Genomic DNA, 21442 nt, shown 5'->3' with positions numbered 1-21442 from the left:
TAGTGGAGTGTTTCCACCGTCACTTGAAGTCGGCCCTCATGGCCCGCCTGCGAGGAGCCAACTGGGCGGACGAGCTTCCCTGGGTCCTACTCGGCATCCGCACAGCGCCCAAGGACGACCTGCACGCCTCATCGGCCGAGTTGGTATACGGCGCGCCCTGGTCGTCCCCGGGGAGTGCCTACCAGCCCCAAGGGGGCAAGAGGAAGATCCCGCAGCAGTCCTGGGCAGACTACGCGAGAAGCTCGGTAACCTGGCCCCCATACCCACTTCACAGCACGGGCGGCACCCGACCTGCGTACCCAAAGACCTACAGAACTAAGTTTGTGTTTGTACGAAGAGGCGGGCATCGGCCACCGCTGCAGCGGCCATACGAGGGGCTGTTTATGGTGCTCCGGAACAACGGGTCCACGTTCGTGCTGGATGTTGGGGGGAAAGAGGAGGTTTTCACGGTGGACCGCCTCAAACCGGCCCATGTGGACCTGGCGCAACCGGCCGAGTTTCCGGCACCTCGGCGCAGAGGCCGACCTCCCAAGCAGGTTCTGGCCCAGACTGTGGACATTGGGGGGTGTATCGCCGGTTCTGGGGGGGGGTTATGTGGCGACCCATTTCCTGGCACATCCGAACTGACTCACAATTAGATAGCCTACGGGGGTTTGCGAGCACAGAGCTTTGGAGCCTCTGCGCCATGGGGGGCAGGTTGAGGGAGGCTTAAAAGTGAGGCTGAAGATTTCGAATAAAGTTTTTTCCTTCGACTGCAGTTACCGACTCCGTGTCGTAATTTTAGCGCTGCGTGTAGCACACCGCTACAGTATCTGTTAATTGTGAATAATAGTGAAACAAAAATATTTAAAAGAATCATGGCTGAGCTTACAAATAATATTTCCAGAAGAAGTTGAACACATGTTCACCCTTTACTACTCTCACATGCATGGTTTACTTTTTCATTCAATTGTGGGCAAATGTTTCATCATAAGTTGCTTAACTTTCAATCTTTGATATTAAACTGGGAACATCAAGGTTTTTGAGTTTAATTCTGAACAAAATGATGATCAGTGTCATTGAAAAACAAATCTTAACATCTAAAATACAGTGCTGGAAATATATAGATTGAGCAGTACTTAATGGAGAAGAAAAAGTAATAATAGTTGACTACCTTATCACTCAGACCTGCCTCGCCCTTCAAAATTATCATGGTTGATCTACACCATGCCTCAACTTCCTTGCATCAGATTTCCATCTGTTAGTCTCCTAATTGTTAAATTTATCTACCTTTTACTCTAAATACTAATAACATTGTCTCCACCACTCTGGGGTAGATAATTCCAGAGATTCATTACTCTAAGACAAAATTTCCACCAACATTACCCACCTTTTAAGTTGAAACTAAGTCGTCTTGTTCTAAACACTGCCTATAATGAAAATAACTTGATGTCATTATTCATATGCTTCATGTATGTTTCCATTAAGACCACACCTCCAAAGAATATGGACCCATCTTGTTTAGCCATTCTCGATAGAATAATCCTTCATCTTGAGAATCAGCCACATCTTCTGAATATTTCCCAACACTTCATTTTTGCATCTAAATTGTGATCTTGCAAGTAACTGACTGCACACCTCATCTCTATCTGAGGTCAGTACCCTTGCAAGTAACTGACTGCACACCTCATCTCTATTTGAGGTCAGTACCCTTGTTTTAAAGAACATATTGGAGAAGCAGCATTCAATGCTACAATTTTCTATGAGATTCCAAAGTTAAGAGCTGAAGCACCTCCGATATTCAGTGGCATCACCATCACTGAATCCCCCACTATCAACATTCTGGGGGGAAGGGGGGGGGGTTACTATTGATAGGAAACGGAACTGGTCTAGCTATATAAACACCGTGGCTACCAGAGCAGGTCAAAGGCTAGGAATCCTGCAGCGTTTAACTCATCTCCTGACTCCCCAAATCCTGTCCACCATCTAAAAGGCTCAGGAGAGGAATCTAATGGAATACTCAGCACTCTCCTGGATGAGTGCAGCCCCATCAACACTCAAGAAGCTTGACACCCTCCAGTACGATGTAGCCAGCTTGATTGGTACCCCTTCCACAAACATCCAAATTCCTCCGCCATCGAACAGTTGCAACAGTGTGTACTTATCTGCAAGATGAACTGCAACAAAACACGAAGTTCCTAAGGCAGCCCCTTCCAGACCCATAACCATTACCACCTGAAAGGGCAAGTACAACGGATACCTGGGAATGCTACCACTTGGAAATCCCCTTCCAAGTCTCTCACCATTTTGACTTGGAAACATATCGCCATTCCTTCATTGTTGCTGGGTCAAAATCATGGAATCCCCTCAGTAACAGCACTGTGGGTGTACTTACACCTCAAGAACTACAGTGGTTGAAGAAGGCAGCTCATCACCATCTTTGCAAAGGCAACTAAGGCTGGTCATCAAATGCTGGCTTGGCTGGTGCTGCCCACATCCCATAAATTAAATAAAAGATAAAGCTTTCCAAAAATGGAAAGTCAAAATCAGGTGTCCATATCAGATGTAAATACAAGTCCTGTGTTCTCACTGGGTCATAATTTTTCAGTAACACTGAAAGTGTTGTATGTAATTTCATAATTGTTTCATGTTTTTACTTTGATTTTCTAGTAAAGTTTCCTTAGTTCTGTATTTTCCCTTTATTTTCTACAGCTTCCTGTAGTAATTTAGAATTGCGTCGCCAAGGAACAGCAGTTAATTTTTGAGACTCATTTCCAAGTTGCTTGAGAACCACTGTAGCAATATTAAGAATGCTGAACAGTATTCATGTGAGGGTGAATAAATTTGAGTGGGTGGAAGTACCCAGAATGATAGGATGACGGATTCCTAAAAACATCTATTTATATTTTTCCAGTTATGGGATTAATATAATGAAAGCAAATCTCAGTGAAATATATGGGGGAAAATCTCACAGAATTAAGTGTTTTCATTTTTTATTCTAAAACAAAGTCTCAATGATTGACATTGAGTGTTTTGGGAATCATTCACTGAATTCAGCCACTTTGGCAAAACACTGCCTAAAATGAGGAGCACAATATGATTTGAAATGTTGAATACTGTTTGGGGAAATGTACAGAACATTAAATGCAGATACTGAAAAATGCAAAAAAAAAGTGAGGCAGGGTAGATGCTTACTGTTTTCAGTTCTTGGTCTAAGAACTAGGGGTCATGGATGCAAAGTTAAATGTAAAAGATTTAATCCACAGGTGTTCAATCTATGGCACTATCTGAGGTGAAAAAGTTTAGGTTTGGTGTTTGGCTGAAGGAAAAACTATGTCAAGAGATTATCCATATCTCTTGCTGACAGATAAATGTCAAGTTTTGAAGTGGTTGGAGGAAAGTTTCTCAACTGTAAATCCTATGTATAATGTACAGCTCAACTTTTCTGCGAGGGTTTATTTCCTTTCGGCGAAATGATACTGGGATTCAGATTTATTTGCAGTCTAGTACCAAGCACATTTTCATTGCAATATTTGGACTTGTACTCTTTGGTTGCAAGTCGAGGTTTCATCCTGTTGTCATCACTTGCTTGGGTGTGTTCTACGTAGGATAGGAGCAGAGCTTGTATCGAGACATAAGGGTTGCTGCTCATAATTTGCTGATTTGGCCCAGGGTTATCTTGATATTAGATAATGTTACTAGTTGCAAGGGCTTCCCTTTAGCACATGTAACAAAGCTAAAAAGGAAGTGTCTTATTTATTAAGATAGTACAGAACTGCATTGTCCAGCAACACCCAATTTAATCCTAGCCCAGTCACAGGACAATTTGCAATGACTAATTAACCTATCAACCATTGCATAATCACAAAATTGCTTGTGGTGTAGATCTGAAATGATGGTGTGAGATATTTACTTGGAGCAGTCATAAGGACTAAAGTTGTCCAAATTTAGGGTGTTATGAGGACAGAAGATTACTGGTTGAGATTATTGTTGGTACTAGTGCATGGTGTGTTGCTGCTGTGCATCCTCAAGGTAATGGAAAGGTACCACCAATGCTAAATCTGCAAAATATTCCATCTTCACTGGAAGAATAAGTGAATTACTGCTGGTGTCCTTTTGCAAGTAAACTTCCTCAGCATTGTGGACTTAGTTACTTTGGGCTCTGTGGAAGCCCCGTTGTTTGCACATCTGACATCAGCTCCTCCAATAGATGGTCTACTTAGAACAATCTTTTGAAGAGGTTTCCAGTTGAACAGATGAGAAGATTCAAGATGCAGTCAAAACCTCAGAAAATTTCAAGATTCCTATTAACCCTGAGAATTTTGGACCTTCACCACTCCAAATTAAGAACCTGCATTTCAAATGATACCATGAGTCTTCAGTCCATTCCAAATTGGTAAAGAGTCTCCATCTTTCACATTTCCCTCATCTCTCACTTCAGAATCCACGGAATGTAAGTGGAATAGTCATTCTCAGTTCTGGGGGATCTTGTAATGAGTCAATAACTTGAACTTGTACATCATTTTGAGCTCCACAAGAAAACAAACCTGTCTTAATCAAAGGGTATGGATACTTCAGGCCTTCACCTTATCAGAGGCACTGTCAGAGACTACATTTATACCCTTGCAGGAATAGGCACACATTCAGTGGGGCAACTTGGTAACTCCTGCGTGTGTACTGACCAACAAGTATCTATACTAATTTCATATTCCATCTCTCAGCCCTTGGCTTTCTATGGTATAGAATCTCCAGTGTTCTTTTGAATACTTAAATTTGTGACTTTCTGCTTCCAGTGTCCTTTTGGATTCAGGCTGAAAAAAAAAGGTCTGAAATTCCCACTGGATCTACTAACTCAAATTGAAATGTGTGCCTGTTCATTATAGATGATTCTTCTAAGGAGAAGTGTTTCTTACTATCTATCTATGCCCCTCTTTTTATCTACCACAATCAGGACCGCTTTGAATAGATTTTTTCCAATGAAAACAAACCTGTGACTATTAAGCATGTTAGCTTCATTCATAAATGAAACTGCACTCAGTTGTTATATTAATATTTGGAAGTAATTTGTTTTCTGACATTCCTATTGTGAACAAATCAAGCAAAGTACTGAATATTTATATTAAGTTTCTTATTTTTCCAACAGTTGTTGGCTGCTTGTCATAATCCAAAATGAGAACTCTGAGTTGTAATGAGGATTGTTGATTAAAATCTGTGTAGTGAATCAATTAATATTTATACAAATCTTTTACGAAATTTAAATTGTTTCCCAAACATTTGGCTTCCCATGTTACCAGATCAGAAGCATTGTAATATATTCATAGCTAAGATATGCAACAAAAATTATCTTGTATGAATGAATTAAGATGTAAAGAACTGCTCATTCTAATTCCTAATGTGATTAGTGAAAAATAATGCTGCAGCAGTTGGGAGTATTTTCATCAAAATTTAGGTTCCAAAGGACAAAGTTCCTTAATTGCAGAGTAGCCCAACAAAAACAGTTGCATATTTGAACTACTGATGATTATCTGAAGAACTGAGATGACAAGAGGATGTTTCACCTGTTATCATACTAATAATGTTTTGAAATGTAAGTTGAAGTTTGAGGTGTGTGTTCTGTGCAAAATTAAAAATATAAACAGTACCCCATTTGGTTTGTATTAAGTATTTAAAAACTGTAAATCAACATAAAAGAAGGAAAATCTATAAAATGCACATACAAAGTAGTAAACAAAAGGACTTTTAAAAGTAATTTCCTTCCTCTGCCAGCAGAACTGCCTCTTGGCCTGCACCCTAATGAGTTCTTGGGTTCTCTTCCAGGACTTCCAGCCGGGTACAGGTACTGACTGTAACTGACGTTTTTATGGCAACTTTGCCAATTACATCAGAAATGATGCCTGGGCATGTCTAGTTCAGCACTATTTATACCATCTCTCCTGATTGGTTTGTCCTTAGCTAATCGGATTTCTGCTCTCCCTCCTTGTTTAAAATTGAATTACAGTTCTTAGAGTGAGACCTTCACCTTTGTTAATTTTTTTTTCTTCTAGTTTTATTTCAAAGGTTTTTGGGACCACCTGATAAAGGAAACCATGAAATAAATCTAGGGGAAATGAATTTTAACAAAGCCGAAGGTTTTGCTCCAAGTAAAAACTGCACTGGAAACCTGATTGCTTAGTCCTCATCCAATAAGGAGCGACGGGTGACAGATGTATAAGTAGCGCTGCACTAGATTTGCCCAGGCATTATCCCTGATGAAAGTGGCAGAGTTTGTCATTGAAACGTTGGTTATAATTTATACTTGTATGTAGCTGGGGAGCCCAAGAAGAGTTTATTTATCATATATGCTGGGAAAGCACTAGATTCTTAAATCCTGTGCCTATCCTGGCCATTTGTGAGAGGAAGTAAAGGATCCCTGTATATAGTAGAAAATGAAGACTATGGTATTCCACAAGGGTCGGTGTTGAAATTGCTATTAACAATTTAAATAAAATAGTGATTTAGAATATTGGTTAGGGTGTCTGGCGAACATCAGAATCAGGTTTAATATCACCAGCATATGTCATGAAGTTTGTTAACTTTGTGGCAGGAGTTCAATGCAATACATGATAGACAATAGACAATAGGTGCAGAAGTAGACCATTCGGCCCTTTGAGCCTGCACCGCCATTCTGAGATCATGGCTGATCATCTACTATCAATACCCGGTTCCTGCCTTGTCCCCATATCCCTTGATTCCCCTATCCATAAGATATCTATCTAGCTCCTCCTTGAAAGCATCCAGAGGATTGGCCTCCACTGCCTTCTGAGGCAGTGCATTCCACACCCCCACAACTCTCTGGGAGAAGAAGTTTTTCCTTAACTCTGTCTTAAATGACCTACCCCTTATTCTCAAACCATGCCCTCTGGTACTGGACTCTCCCAGCATCTGGAACATACTTCCTGCCTCTATCTTGTCCAATCCCTTAATAATCTTATATGTTGCAATCAGATCCCCTCACAATTTCCTTAATTCCAGCATGTACAAGCCCAGTCTCTTTAACCTCTCTGCGTAAGACAGTCTGGACATCCCAGGAATTAACCTCGTGAATCTACGCTGCACTTCCTCTACAGCCAGGATGTCCTTCCTTAACCCTGGAGACCAAAACTGTACACAATACTCCAGGTGTGGTCTCACCAGGGCCCTGTACAAATGCAAAAGGATTTCCTTGCTCTTGTACTCAATTCCCTTTGTAATAAAGGCCAACATTCCATTAACCTTCTTCACTGCCTGCTGCACTTGCTCATTCACCTTCAGTGACTGATGAACAAGGACTCCTAGATCTCTTTGTATTTCTCCCTTACCTAACTCTATGCCATTCAGATAATAATCTGCCTTCCTGTTCTTGCTCCCAAAGTGGATAACCTCACACTTATTCACATTAAATGTCATCTGCCAATTATCTGCCCACTCACTCAGCCTATCCAAGTCACCCTGAATTCTCCTAACATCCTCATCACATGTCACACTGCCACCCAGCTTAGTATCATCAGCAAACTTGCTGATGTTATTCTCAATGCCTTCATCTAAATCGTTGATGTAAATCGTAAACAGCTGTGGTCCCAATACCGAGCCCTGTGGCACCCCACTAGTCACCACCTGCCATTCCGAGAAACACCCATTCACCGTTACCCTTTGCTTTCTATCTGCCAACCAGTTTTCTATCCATGTCAATATCTTCTCCCCCCCCCCCCCCCCACAATGCCATGAGCTCTGATTTTACCCACTAATCTCCTATGTGGGACCTTATCAAATGCCTTCTGAAAATCGAGGTACACTACATCCACTGGATCTCCCTTGTCTAACTTCCTGGTTACATCCTCGAAAAACTCCAATAGATTAGTCAAGCATCATTTTGCCCTTGGTAAATCCATGCTGGCTCAGCCCAGTCCTGTCACTGCTATCTAGATATGCCACTATTTCATCTTTAATAAAGGACTCTAGCATCTTCCCCACTACTGAGTTAGGCTGACAGGACGATAATTCTGTTTTCTCCCTCCCTCCTTTCTTAAAAAGTGGGATAACATTAGCCATTCTCCAATCCTCAGGAACTGATCCTGAATCTAAGGAACATTGGAAAATGATTACCAATGCATCCGCAATTTCCAGGACCACCTCCTTTAGTACTCTAGGATGCAGACCATCTGGACTTGGGAATTTGCCAGCCTTCAGTCCTAAATGAATTGTTTTAAGTATATATTTATATTAAATAGTTTAAAAATTATAACCCTAATAGTGCAAAAACAGAAATTTAAAAAATGAAGTAGTGTTCGTGGGGTCGGTGTCCATTTAGAAATCATATGGCAGAGGGGAAGAAGCTGTTCCTTAATTGCTGAGTGTGTGCCTTCAGAGTTCTGTACCTCCTTCCTGACGGTAACAATGAGAAGAGGACATGTCCTTTATGATAGGGGTCCTTAACAATGGATACCACCTTTTTTGGGGCACTGCTCCTTGAAGAGGTCTTGGATACTACAGAGGCTAGTGCCCATGATGGAACTGACTAGTTTTACAACTTTCTGTAGCTTTCGATCCTGAGTCAGTACGCCTGGATAACCCCCACCCCCCCCCCCCCCCCATACCAGATGATACAGCCAGTTACAATGCCTTCCACAGTGCATCTGTAGAAGTTTTTGAGTGTTTTAGGTACAAACAAAATCTCCTCAAATTCCTAATGAAATATAGCCACTGTCTTGCCTTCTTTATAGCTGCAACAATGTGTTGGGACCAGGTTAGATCCTCAGAGATATGGACATGAGAATCAGGAGATAATTGCAATGTTTCAGAGTACTAACTTGCAGAATGGGCAAATACTTAGCAAGTGAGCTCAGTGTAGATGAGTGAAAGGATTGATGTTTTGGTAGGAAGAAGAGGGAAATTACTTGGAAACTGGGGTTTAAGTTTTAACAGTTAAAACTGGTTGTGATTATAATAAAGGTAATGGCTTATTTTGCAGAAAATGCATGTGATATTCTTACTTCTCCATTCTCCTTATGCTGGAAATAGTTAAATGGCATCTTATTGTCATAGACGGTGATTTCATAACTAGCCTTCCTCAATCTCACCTCTTCTAATCACTTTTTGATCTAGGATAGCAACAAGTCCAGCACAGTGGGAGCAAACACATGTGATTTCAAAGCCAACCATTGGCTGATGTAGAACTTAAATTCACTTTTTAAAAAAGCGAACACTAGAACTGTTGGATTACTATAAAAACTTGATCCTCCAATGTCCTTAGAGGATGAAACATCCTGTCTTTGCTTAGCCTGGCTTCTATGTATCTTCACACCTGCTGTGACGTGGTTGGCTTTAAGCTAAGCTTAAGCAAAAAAGATAATACCAACCAAATCATTTGGTGTTGACTGAGGTGCTGATTTGGTCCTGACAAATAAAACTTTGTTTTAAAATTTTATTGAGATACAGCACGGAGTCTGCTCTTCCAGCCCTTAAAGCCATGCTGCATAACAATCCCCCAATTTAATCCTGACCTAATCAAGGGACAGTTTGCTCTGAAGTCACTGAAAGGTAAATGCTACTATTGCAGACAGGCAAATAGTGTATTTTTCCCTTGAGTGTATTTCAATGTGATTAAAGATTCCTTTCTTAAATTACATAGAAAATGTTTAGCCAACATCTGGAAAATTGTGTAAAATTTTGTCAACTTTACCAACAAGAGTGGTACAGTGGGTTCCAGTTAATTGGGCCAATGGTAAATCAGAGAGCCTCTTATTTCAGAAAACTCTTAAAAGAGAAAATTGGCAGGATTCCCTTATTTATTTGGAACACTGTGGCACTTAATTGAGACGAGACAGTTTTTATCTAGTATCAGTCATGTGCTCTTGTATGGCCGTTCGATATCACATTGCGCTTAGAGCAAACTGATCTTAAATAGAATCAATTGCACACATTTGTGTTCAAAAGGCAGTGATTTTTGTCATAGTTGGCGAGAAATAGCAGAACTGTATTTTTGCTCACTGTGGTTTCAAGCATTCAGACTTAGAAATGGCCAGGAGTGAGAATGAAACAATTTTACTACCTCAACATGTTAGGAACTATGAAAAATTTAAGGTGTCCACAATCATCTTAAATGTTAACTTTGGTTCCCACCAGACACTCAGTTCTCACCCATAGCTTCAAATAGCTGTTTGCATGCAACAGCAACCAGATCTTGTTACAGTGCTTCAATGGTGAGCTATACAGGTGAGTGTAGCTGGCGGGTCTCTTACCCCGGTAAGATAGGGGCATGCCTGTCCTAGCATGCAGAGTCACATGGATGGATAAGATCCACATTGAAATACAATAGCCAGGAAGGTGGTTCTGCAATGGTCTGTGAAGGAAGCAGGAAGGAGGCACAAAAGTAGTCACTGCAACCAAAGAGTACACCAGTTGTGATATCTACTCATACTGTTAAAAAATCCTTTCTATACCTTTTAACTATTTCCATGAAACATCAGCTAATTGGGCCAAAATGTACTGTGCCTATGTCCCAATAAATTGGAAACCACTGTACTAATGTAGGCAATATTCACCCAGACTGCTTCTTGATTCTGTCTTAAAAGGAGGATTGGAGAATAGAGATTTTGCCTATTCAATTCACACAAAAAAATTAGAAGTTACCTAACTGAAATGTGCAAAATTCTTAGAGGACTTTATGTGAAGGCATGTGAATGAGTCCAATAATCAAGACAAATCAGAAACAAAATAAGCAGAAATTTTTTCACTGAAGCTGACAGATCTTTGAAATTTCCTATCCCAAAGGGCAGCGGCAGTTTGGTCATTGCTTTTATTCAAAACTGGGATATTAGAATTCAGGGATACAGAGGTATGGTTAAGAAAAATGCAGGAGCAGTAGATCAGATATGAAATTTTAAATAGTAGGCCAGTTTTGAAGGAACAAATAGACTACTCTTGATCCTCCTACTTTTTATGGTCGTAGGTATACTGACTGGAAGTGATAGTCCTGGGAGTTGTCAGATTTGCTCTAGCCCCCATAAAATCACTTCTTACCCACTGTCCTTTAACCGATGAACAGTACTTGGAAGCACCACCGGATACAATTTTGGTTATTGTTACAGATGGCCCCTGGTGAGCGTACAAAGTTTTTGGTCCTAGCTGCATCTCGCGTTATACTTGTTTCAATGCAGTTGCGGCGTTGACATTTAGAAACTGATAGGATGATTTGAACTGTGAACCACTGTATGGATAAGTCAATAACTATTGATTGTGAACTCATTTTAATGGGCATTTGAAATGAATGCTTTAACAAAACAGGTCTTTTGGCTTTGGCATCTGACAACAACTGAGTTGTCAATATTATGCCTGGAAACAGAGTCCACCAGTGGAACATTTGGTCATATAAAATGTTTTTATTTTTGAGTTGTATTTTTTCAATATGGTAAATGATTTTAAGATAATATTCTTTCAGGTTATTCTCTATCTTGATTATGCTTATATTAAAATTTGCATGCAACATGGGGAGCAGAAGTATTTAATTACTTGATCACTTAGTTGTCCATGACAGTAGTTTTGAGTCTAGAGTGTAGTGCATATAATTTGGGGTCCCCTTCATTACAGCCATTTTTATTACGGAAACTTGCCCTTACAGAATTTATTGGGGGGGGGGGGTGAATACAGTGCTTTTCATCTGGCATTTCCTGATGCGTATGTAGTTGACAGTACTTTAAGGTAAATCACAATATGGATCATTTTCTGGGAATGTAATTTCACTGCCATCCACAGCATTATTTGGGAGGGGGGACTGCATGGTCACATCTGTACAATGTCTATTGTGTATGTGATATTGTAATATGCTGAATACATAAACCACTGTACAAGGTGTACTAAATTTCATTGTACCTTTCCCCAATATTATTCTTTGCACATTGAATCAGCTTAGGGATGGATATAGCCATTTAGTCATCACTAAGGTGATTCAAAGCATAAAGGAGGAAAGAATATTAGGAGAAAGGTACAATGAAATGTAGTACACTTTATTGTATTCATTTCTTCCCAGTAGGCCTTGTTCCATTGGGACAAAGGGTGATTAAATATGCTAATAATTGTGTTATTGCTGCTACTGTATTCAAAATGCTTTAGATGAATTGTCAGTTGTTTATTCTGTGCAGTCAAATTTTAAATAAATCAGATGAAAAGAGTCAGAACTTTTCCATTCAAAATATTATGGGATTGCCATCTTGAGGATTTCTTCAAGGCATTTCTTTTGACAGCTACAACAGTTTTCAAGACGTGGGACAGGGCCATGATTCCCTGGTTATTTTAATGGGCAGATTTGATCAACATATGAAGGCTCAGATTCACTGCAGAAGTGCACAATAAATGTGTTCATCGATGCTGGAGCAGGATGTTTCTTCTGGAATCAAGCAGTGGGTGATGTAGCACAGGTTAAACTCTTGCTGCTTAAGAGCAACCCAGTTAGCTCCTCTTTGCTGTTTTAGGCTTCTGGGTTTTTCTGTTGTTTAATTCTGTTCTGAATGTTGCCATTCTTTAAGACATTCTGGGTCAGCTTACTTTTTTTTTGTTACATCTAGTAAAATATGTGGCCTGCTGCTTTTAACGTGTGTCATTAGTAAAACTTCCACTTCTACAACAAGCTCTGTGTGCTTTTACTTGACTGTGTTAGTGTTACGAATGTGCCGCAACTCTGAGGGGCCGAAGGGTACAAAGTCGCCCCCTCGTTTTTGAGAATCGCAAGATCGCTATTAATTCAGGTCTGGGACCCAGGAAATGAGAGAGAGACACGCAGAATCCACAAGGTTTGGAATGTGTCCTGGCCTCAGCGAAACAAAACCACTGATAACGGCCATTGTCTCTTGAAGACGGAATTGTGTATTGAGTACTGTTCTATTCATTGAAGCCCCTCGGGACAACCAGAGTGGGCTGGTTGAGGGATTGCATCATCCCAACCTGATTGACATCTGAGACCCTGTGAGTAAGGACAAAAGAGGGTCTGGGGAACAACCCCTTTAGACGCACCAGGAGAAACGCTGGAAATCCAGTGACAGGGTTTAATAACGAATGCCAGTGAGGGCTTGTGTGCATCCTCCCTTTGCCAGGGTGGCGGGCTCATCATGGAAGAACGGCTTAGCTAAAGGAGAGGCCACGAGTGAACGGCCACACCAATGGGACTCCTGACGGATCGAAATCATAAAAGGACAGCCGGCAAGTTTCTCAAAATCTCGCTCTCGCTCTCGCTCTCTCTCTCTCTCTCTCTCTCTCTCTCTCTCTCTCTCCCCCCAACCATTACCACCCAGCGGTACCCCAAAGGCTGCAGCCTGCATGAACTGAGTGAACTTTATATTTCCATCGGACCATACATTATCCCCTAGACAACGATAGAGCTTATTTCTTATTGATTATTATTATACCTGCACTTTTAGATTTAGTATTGACGACGTATATTATCTGTATGTTTGCATTGATATTATTTTTGTGTATTTTTTCTAATAAATACTGTTAAAAATCGTATCATCAGACTTCAACGGACCTCTCTATCTTTGCTGGTAAGTGACCCAGTTACGGGGTTCGTAAAAGTTAGCAACATCCCCAGCTTCAGTCTGCTTGTGAATGAAGTTTGGCATCCATAGTACTGTTCCACTGCTCGGAGCTGAATATAGTATTTCAGCTGAGGCCTACCAGCCAGACTGGTCTCTATTAATAAAGCCAGTGGTAAACTTTGTTTTGTTAACCTTTCTCAATATGTTGTATTGCTAATAGTTATTAAGAAAATCATATTGCTTTTCATTCTTTTTACCAAAATGTTGTTATTTTGCATTAACCGGTGCTGCTCCATATATTTAGCAAGTCTGTTACTGTCCTCCCTATTGTTATTGTGAGAGCATTTTAAGAAGGTTGAAATTTTGTAGACATCAAGTTTATTAAAATACATCAAAAAATTGGTTTAATACTGGCACCTGTGATTTGCCACTTACATGAAATGCTGTGCTGTGTTCGGTGAGCTTGGCAATTAGCATGCAGACGTTTTGTCCATCAAGATGTGTTCGTGTTTATATAGGCCCCTTTTCGCTTGCCTTGGTCTAGATTGGCTACCCTTTCAGTTAACCTTTGAATTCTATTGGATTGTGTTTCTTTGGCTCTTAGGGGTTCATAGATTGTGTCTATTTTGAATTGTTTGTTTATGGAGTTATCAGAAACTAAAACTTCTCGTGCCTGCTTAGTGGTTGTCTGCCTCAGAACCTCCATGGTGTCCTTCTCTGTCTTCACGTACCCAGATTACCGGCAGTGGATCATGTCTTCATTGCCAGTTCAAATACCTCAACCTGAGCTTCCAATATTCACTGCCATCCTTATTGCTATGGCTTTTCAAATATTCAGAAGGTAAAGACACATTTTAGTAATGCTGCCTACATGAATGAAAGTAAAAGCATTTTAAACTCAAAAGTGCTACTGCAGCCTGTGTAAATAGATTCATTTTTAAGAAAGCTGAATTGATTTAAACGTATAGACTATGACAAAACAAAGTACTTCAAGCAATTAAGTTTGTTTGAGGGTGTTTTTCATGCCTAATGTTATTACCACTGACAAAAAAACATGTTTTCTTTGGGTTTCTTGCCAGTGTATATTTGCATTATTAGTTATTCAGTGTGTTAATTGACTCTACAAATATCTCACAGGTTGACCTCTGAGCTTCTCAAAAATTCTAGAATTTTGAAGAAGATTTTTCAATTCTCTATCTGTGTACTTTGAAATTTTAACTAGATCCTTTGAGAAGATTGACTTGTCCTCAAATGATGATCAAGATTAAAATTGATTACATAATAAAATATCAGGAATAAATATAGAAATGCTGACTATTATGTAATAGGTCAGACAGCGACAAATGCCTTCTCTCCATTCCTCTTCGGAAAAGTAAATTCTTGTTTCCACTGTTCCAGTTGTGATGAAGGGTCATAGAAATGGTGTCCCTTTCTTTCTGTCTCTGGAACTAATGTCTGACACGAGTAACTCTAGCAAATTTCTGTTCTAATTTCAAACTTTATTTTTGCTTTACAAATACAAATATAAGAAGTTGTGAATAAAGGCAAATATTAATGTGTATGAAGCTTGCTTTCCCTGCAATAGATTACAGTCGGCCCTCCTTTTCCTCAAGGGATTGGTTCCGGGACCACTCGTGGATATTAAAATTCGTGGATGCTGAAGTCCCTTATTCAATCTGTCTCAATGTGGTGGATCTTAGGACCCAGTGGAACCTCAGACCTTATTTAACCTGTCATAGTGCGGTGGACATTAGGACCTGGCAGCAGAACTCTGAATCCGCAGTGCTTCTGTTCACGAAAATAATCACAATCGCAACTGAAAATAAAGTGGAAACAATATAGCGATCGGAAAGAGGTGAAACGCCATCGGTCATTGGAAAAGCGTTAGGCTACATTGGTCAACGATCGGAACAATTTTAAAGGTTAAAGTGAGAAAGGCTCTGCCCCCTTGAAAGCTACAATTATTACTAAGCAATGCAGTGGTTTAATTATTGGGTTTTGGGTTTTTGGTCCTCCACATCAAACCAGCACAGTGGAGAGCACGCTCGGGAGTGGTCTGTCACTGGATTGAACTTGGGAACTTCGGTTCCCAAGCCCGGCGCTAAAACATACGTTCTTAAGTGTTTTATATGCATAGAAAGGAAAAATACATACTATATACTAAGACAAACGTTTGACTAACTGACGCTAATTAATACCAGATGTACCTGTTCCGACTTACTTAGTAAGAGAACTTCGGATTTTTTTCGATCCCGATCCACGATAACCCACGCACATCTTCCCGCATACTTTAAATCATCTCTAGATTACATATAATATCTAATACAATGTAAATGCTATGTAAAATAGTTGTTACACTGCATTGTTTAGGGAATAATGACAATAAAAAAAGTCTGTACATGCTAGAACAACGAGTGCTGGAAGAGCACTTCCGAGTTTTCGCGATTCGCAGTTGGTTGAATTTGCGCATGCAGAATTCGTGGATAAGTAGGGCCGATTGTACTTAAGTCACATTCAGCCTTAATTACTGCATTTGGTTTGCCTTCCGCTGCCACTTTCTGTAAATAATACTTGTGCAACATTTTTGCCTCGTTTCTAATATTTGCTCAAACCCCGTCTTTTGGTTCCATTCTTGAATGTATTCACCCTATCCTTTTTATTGTCAGTAGTCCCTACAGATATCTGGGACACGTACATAGCAATTACAACACTAATTTTTTTTATTTGTCCTTGAACTAATGATTGTGGAATCTTGACTTTCATGGTTCAGCATCTGTTTCCCATGTCGAGCGTTTTAGGTGTTTCCAGTAGACAGAAATGCAGAGATATTTTTGGTAATGTATTAGTATGCAAAGACACTTTCACACTTTTAACTTGTGCTGTAAAGTTGTATATGTTTATAGACTGTCACTTGGACATGCAAGTCCTTTTTTATCCCAGCCTATTTAGGTATTTTTAAGTCATTCTAAAACTTTAGTAGTGTTTGGGATTTGATGTTTTTTGATCGTGTTTTTAATTTTGGTAAAACTGTTTTTATACTATTACTTATCTAAAGTATTTCTGTTTGTGGAAATGTGCTATCATATAATAAAAGTAATGCATCTCTTTTAATTGCAGAAAGCCAAGAATAAACTCACAGCTGGTTGCACAACAAGTAGCACAGCAGTATGCAACACCTCCACCTCCAAAGAAAGAGAAGAAGGAAAAGGTTGAAAAAGATAAACCTGACAAAGAAAAAGAAGTAAGCTCAAATGCAAGCAAAAAGAACAGCAACAAGAAAATAAAGTAAGTGGAGTTATGAAACATTTTTATAAATTCTAATATTTTATATTTTTATGTCTTCCTTCATGCTTAGTAAGAGGTCTCATTGTTCAGAATTTATAGTTGAAGATTTATTAACAACATTAAACTTACATAATTTAAAAATAGTCTTGTAGTTACTGTGCTAATTCAGTGGAATTGCATAATAAATTGGATAATGCAGCTTCCTCCAGAAATAGTTACGTTCTTAAATAAGAATTCAGACATACAAAATGCATTAAGACTATGTAGGTGCCCTGCATTCATCAAGTTAATGCTGAATATTTATACTAATTCCACTTCCTGTTCTATTCCTAAATCCCTCGGTACCCTGAATGCATAACAATGCATTAATCTTTTTGAATAAGGCCGTAGACTTGTCGTCTGTGGCCTTCTGTGGAGGAGAATTTCAAAGATCTGCAATCCTAGTAGAAATAAATTCTCACTGCAGTTCTATAGTGACTGATTTCTTTGTAGTAAACTTACAAGCCCCTGTCTCATCAGAGTAACGAGTTTCTCAAGATCTGCGCAAACCCTCTAAAAAAAGTTTCATTTCAATGAGATTCAAGTTTGGGAATTAAAAAGTGGAGGAAATGGGCACATTCTATTTAATCCATTGGTATGTAGCTGCTTGCTGTCTAATTCCAAGAAATAAACTAGGAGTATTTGTTGTGCTACCTCAAAACTAAGTACATCCTTACCAAGGTAAGGATTTTAAACCATTCACCTAAGTCTTGTACGATTGCTGTATATAGTTTCCTTATTCTAACTGTCTTAGAATCAACAAAGCTTAAGGTACAATTTGGCTTTTTAATTGCTTTGTAGAAGAACCATTAAATATCTCTGAATGTCAATGTTTTCTAGCTTGTTGGGAACCAGAGTGCCAGAACATATAGTGGAGAGGTTGTGGGGACATGTTCTTAAGACCTCAGACAAAGTCTGAGCATGGGACGACTGTTGTCCTGTCTTGATGCAAGAAGTATCATAGGGAAGGCAGAAGAGCTCAGGGTATGGATCAACACCTGGAATTATGATACTGTAGCCATTAGTGAGACTTGGTTGCAGGAAGGGCAGGGCTGGCAACCCGGTATTCCAGGTTCTGTTGTTTTAGACGCAACAGACCGGAAGGGATTAAAGGAGGATTGATGGTGATACTACTCAGGGAAAATGTTATAGCAATGCTCAAACAGGACAGTCTGGAGAACTCATCTATTGAGGCTTTATGGGTGGAACTGAGGAATAAGAAAGATATGACCGTGTTACTGGGGCTATATTACAAACCACTGAATAGTCCAAGGGATTTCGAGGAACAAATTTGTAGAGAGATCATAGACTATTGCAAGAAACATAAGATTTTCATAGAGCAACACACACTGCTGGAGGAACTCAGGTCAAAATGTCGACTGTACATTTTTTTCATAGATGCTGCCTTCTGCTGAGTTCCTCCAGCATTTTGTGAGCGTTGGTCAGATTTCTAGCATCTACAGATTTTCTCTTGAATGTGAGGTTGTTATAGAGGTTAATTTTAACTTTCCACATATTAACTGGGGCATCCATACTGTAAAAGACTAAATGGGATAGAGTTTGTCTGATGTGTTCAGGAAAGTTTCCTTGGTCTGCTATTAGAGAATGAGACAGGGCAGCCAATACAAGTTTGTATAGGGAAACGCTTTCCATTTAGTGATCACAACACTATTTAGTTTCAAAATAAGGATGCAAAATGTTAGGTCTGCTCTGTGAGTTGAGATTTTAAATTGCAGAATTTTGATGGTATCAGAAACTATCTTGAAAGTGGATTGGGACAGGCATTTTTCTGGCAAAGGTGTACTTGGTAAGTATGAAACGGAAACTAAAATTTTGTTAGTGCAAAGCTTGTATGTGCCTGTCAGACTAAAAGGTAAAGATAACAGGTGTAGGAAACCTTGATTTTCAGAAGATATTAAGGCCCTGATTTTAAAAAAAGCTGCATAGCAGGTGTTAGCAGTTAGGAACAAAAGAGGTGCTTATGGAGTATAAGAAATACAACAGACACTATAAAAGAAAAAAATAAATAAATTAGGAGGGTTTAAAGAAGGCACAAGGTTGCCCTAACAGACAAGGGGAAGGAGAATCCAAAGGGATTCTACAGATATGTTAAGAGCAAAAAGGATTGCAAGGGACAAAATTGGTCCTCTGGAAGATCAGAATGGTAATCCATGCATAGAGCCAGAAGAGATGGGGGTAGAATTTAAATGATTTTTTTGCATCTATATTTACTCAGAAGCAATATCAAATTCATAAACCCTATACAGATTACAGAGGAGCAGTAGTTTGCTGTCCTGAGGCAAATTAGAGTGGATAAATCCTCAGAGCCTGACACGGTGTTCCCTTGCTCTGTATGGGAGGCAAGTGCAGAAATTGCCAGGGCCCTAGTAGAGATATTTAAATTAACCATAGTGACAGGTGAGATACAAGAGGATTGGAGGATAGTCGGTGTTTTCTGCTGTTTAAGAAAGACTCTTAAAAATAAACCAGGAAATGGTAGGCCAGTGAACCTGACATCAGCAGTGGGAAAATTATTGGAAGGTATTCTAAGGGACCAGATGAGTATTTGGATAGGCATGGACTGATTAAGGATAGTCAGCATGTCTTCATGTCTAACCATCTTGGGAGTTTTTCAAGTTACCTGGAAAGCTGATCAAGGCGAGACAAGTGGACTTTAGCAAGGCATTTTTCTAGGTCCAGCAAGGGAGGTTGGTCAAGAAGGTTAAGTCACTAGACATTTAAAATGAGTTAATAAATTGGATTAGGCATTTCCTTTATGGGAGGAGCCAGAGGGTGGAAGTAGATGGTTGCTTTGCTGACTGGAGACCTGTGACGAGCGGAGTGCTGTAGAAATCGGTGCGGTGTCGCTTGTTTGCCATCTATATCAACGATCTGGATGATAACATGGTAAACTAGATCAGGAAATTTGCAGATCACACCCAGACTAGTGGTGTAGTGGATAGCAGGGAATACTAACATGGCTTGCAGGGGAATCTGAACCAGCTAGAAAAAAAGCTGAAAATTTGCATATGGAATTTAATGCGGATGAGTGAAGTGAGACAGGATTAACCAGGGTAGGTCTTACACAGTAAACAGTAGGGCATTGAGGAGTGTGGTAGGACAAAGCAATCTAGGAGCGTAGATTGATAATTTATTGCAAGTGTTAGCACAGGTGAATATGGTTGTAAAGAAAGCTTTTTCCACATTGACCCTGATAAGTTGTAAGTATTAAGTACAGGAGTGTCAGAAACACACTGAGTCTCAGCAATTTGCAGAACGGTAAACTTTATTTTTCGAGTCTGCAGAGTCGGACCCAACCAGCTCCTGCTAGATTGAGTGCCGAATTACACTTTGCACAGTTTTTTATACCCTACTTGTTTACGACTTTGTGAGTTGCACCCATGTGAGGTGCAGACATTCTTCCTTAATCTCATTACAAAATTACAAATGTGATTACCCTTTGGCCCACTTATCAGCCTCAGCGCATTAACACCGTTATTGTTCAACCGTTAAGCATGTCTTCCCGTTACCCGTATCGCTTCTTTAATCTGCAAGCTATTGTTTCATCCTGATTTTGCAAATTGGTTTATACGTTGCCCTGCAAGTTGCTTTGCACGTTCTTTCTGTGTCAGCACATTCTAAATGGACTCCTTAAGTACCGTCTTTAATTTAATCATTTCTCTCAATCCACCCTTTTTCTTTTTAGAATGTGCTATCAGTTGGGCTTTTGCCACGGGTTTACATAGGCTTCTTCCTCTAGCTCTATTTCCCTTTGTAGGAGTACCTGAACAGGATCAGCTGGGGCCCCTGGTTGCATGACTTGTCTTGCCACCCGAGCTACTAGCTCCCGCAAGCAGGGGATCAGACATGGTAGCAGAAGGAGGACCATCAATCCCCCTCCTATAACCCCTAAAGCGGTTCGCCACCAGCCTCCTTTCAACCATCCGTCCAGCCAGTCCCAATACCCCAGCGGCTTCCAGGTCTGTACCGGCACGTGGGCCAGTTTCCTTATTTTATCTGATATTTTTTGAACCACCTTTCCGTTGTCATCTATCTTTAAGCAGCAGTTGGTTAGATTAAACTTTCCACATGCTCCTCCTTCAGCCGCAAGCAAATAATAGCAGTATATACATTACAGTCCCAAAGTTCATTCTGTCCGTCTTTTGAGCTTTAGCACCATCGGGTCTTCTTCCTGGACGCAAGTCCATTCTACACCTTCTTCGGGCTTTACGGGTCCCTTGATTCTCGCGGCGTGGGTCCACCCTTTTTCTTTTGTCCTTACTGCGGCTTCGGTGGTCAGTAGCACCTGGAATGGGCCTTCCCACTGCGGCTGTAACTTCTCTGGCTTCCAAGTCTTAATCAGGACCCAGTCACCGGGCTGAGTTCGGTGGAGTGCGAAGTCCAGAGGTGGGGTTTGTGCGAGTAACCCCTTCCTGCGCAATTCTGCAAAAGAACGAGACAGTGCCTGTAAATAGTCCCTTACAAAGACATCTCCCCCTTGCAGGGAAGGATAGCCCTCCACCTTGTTCCAATATGGAAGGCCAAACAACATTTCATAAGGGGATACTCCTATATCTTTTCGAGGAGCCGTGCGG

At 40.2% G+C, this 21442-nt stretch overlaps 1 protein-coding gene across 2 annotated transcripts in view; it reads left to right on the top strand.

The window, feature by feature from the left end:
- Window positions 1–21442, top strand: part of rybpb (RING1 and YY1 binding protein b) — a 132992-nt gene that overhangs the window by 80108 nt on the left and 31442 nt on the right. For both annotated transcript variants that reach the window (XM_059944334.1, XM_059944335.1), the window contains exon 3: window positions 16641–16808. In XM_059944334.1, coding sequence (XP_059800317.1) covers window positions 16641–16808 — 168 coding nt within the window. The remainder of the gene's footprint in view (window positions 1–16640; window positions 16809–21442) is intronic.

The sequence above is a fragment of the Hypanus sabinus genome, chromosome 19 (genome assembly GCF_030144855.1).
Source record: "Hypanus sabinus isolate sHypSab1 chromosome 19, sHypSab1.hap1, whole genome shotgun sequence".
NCBI lineage: Eukaryota > Metazoa > Chordata > Chondrichthyes > Myliobatiformes > Dasyatidae > Hypanus > Hypanus sabinus.
The sequence above is the reverse complement of the archived record's forward strand: the minus strand, read 5'-3'. Positions and strand labels throughout refer to the sequence as shown.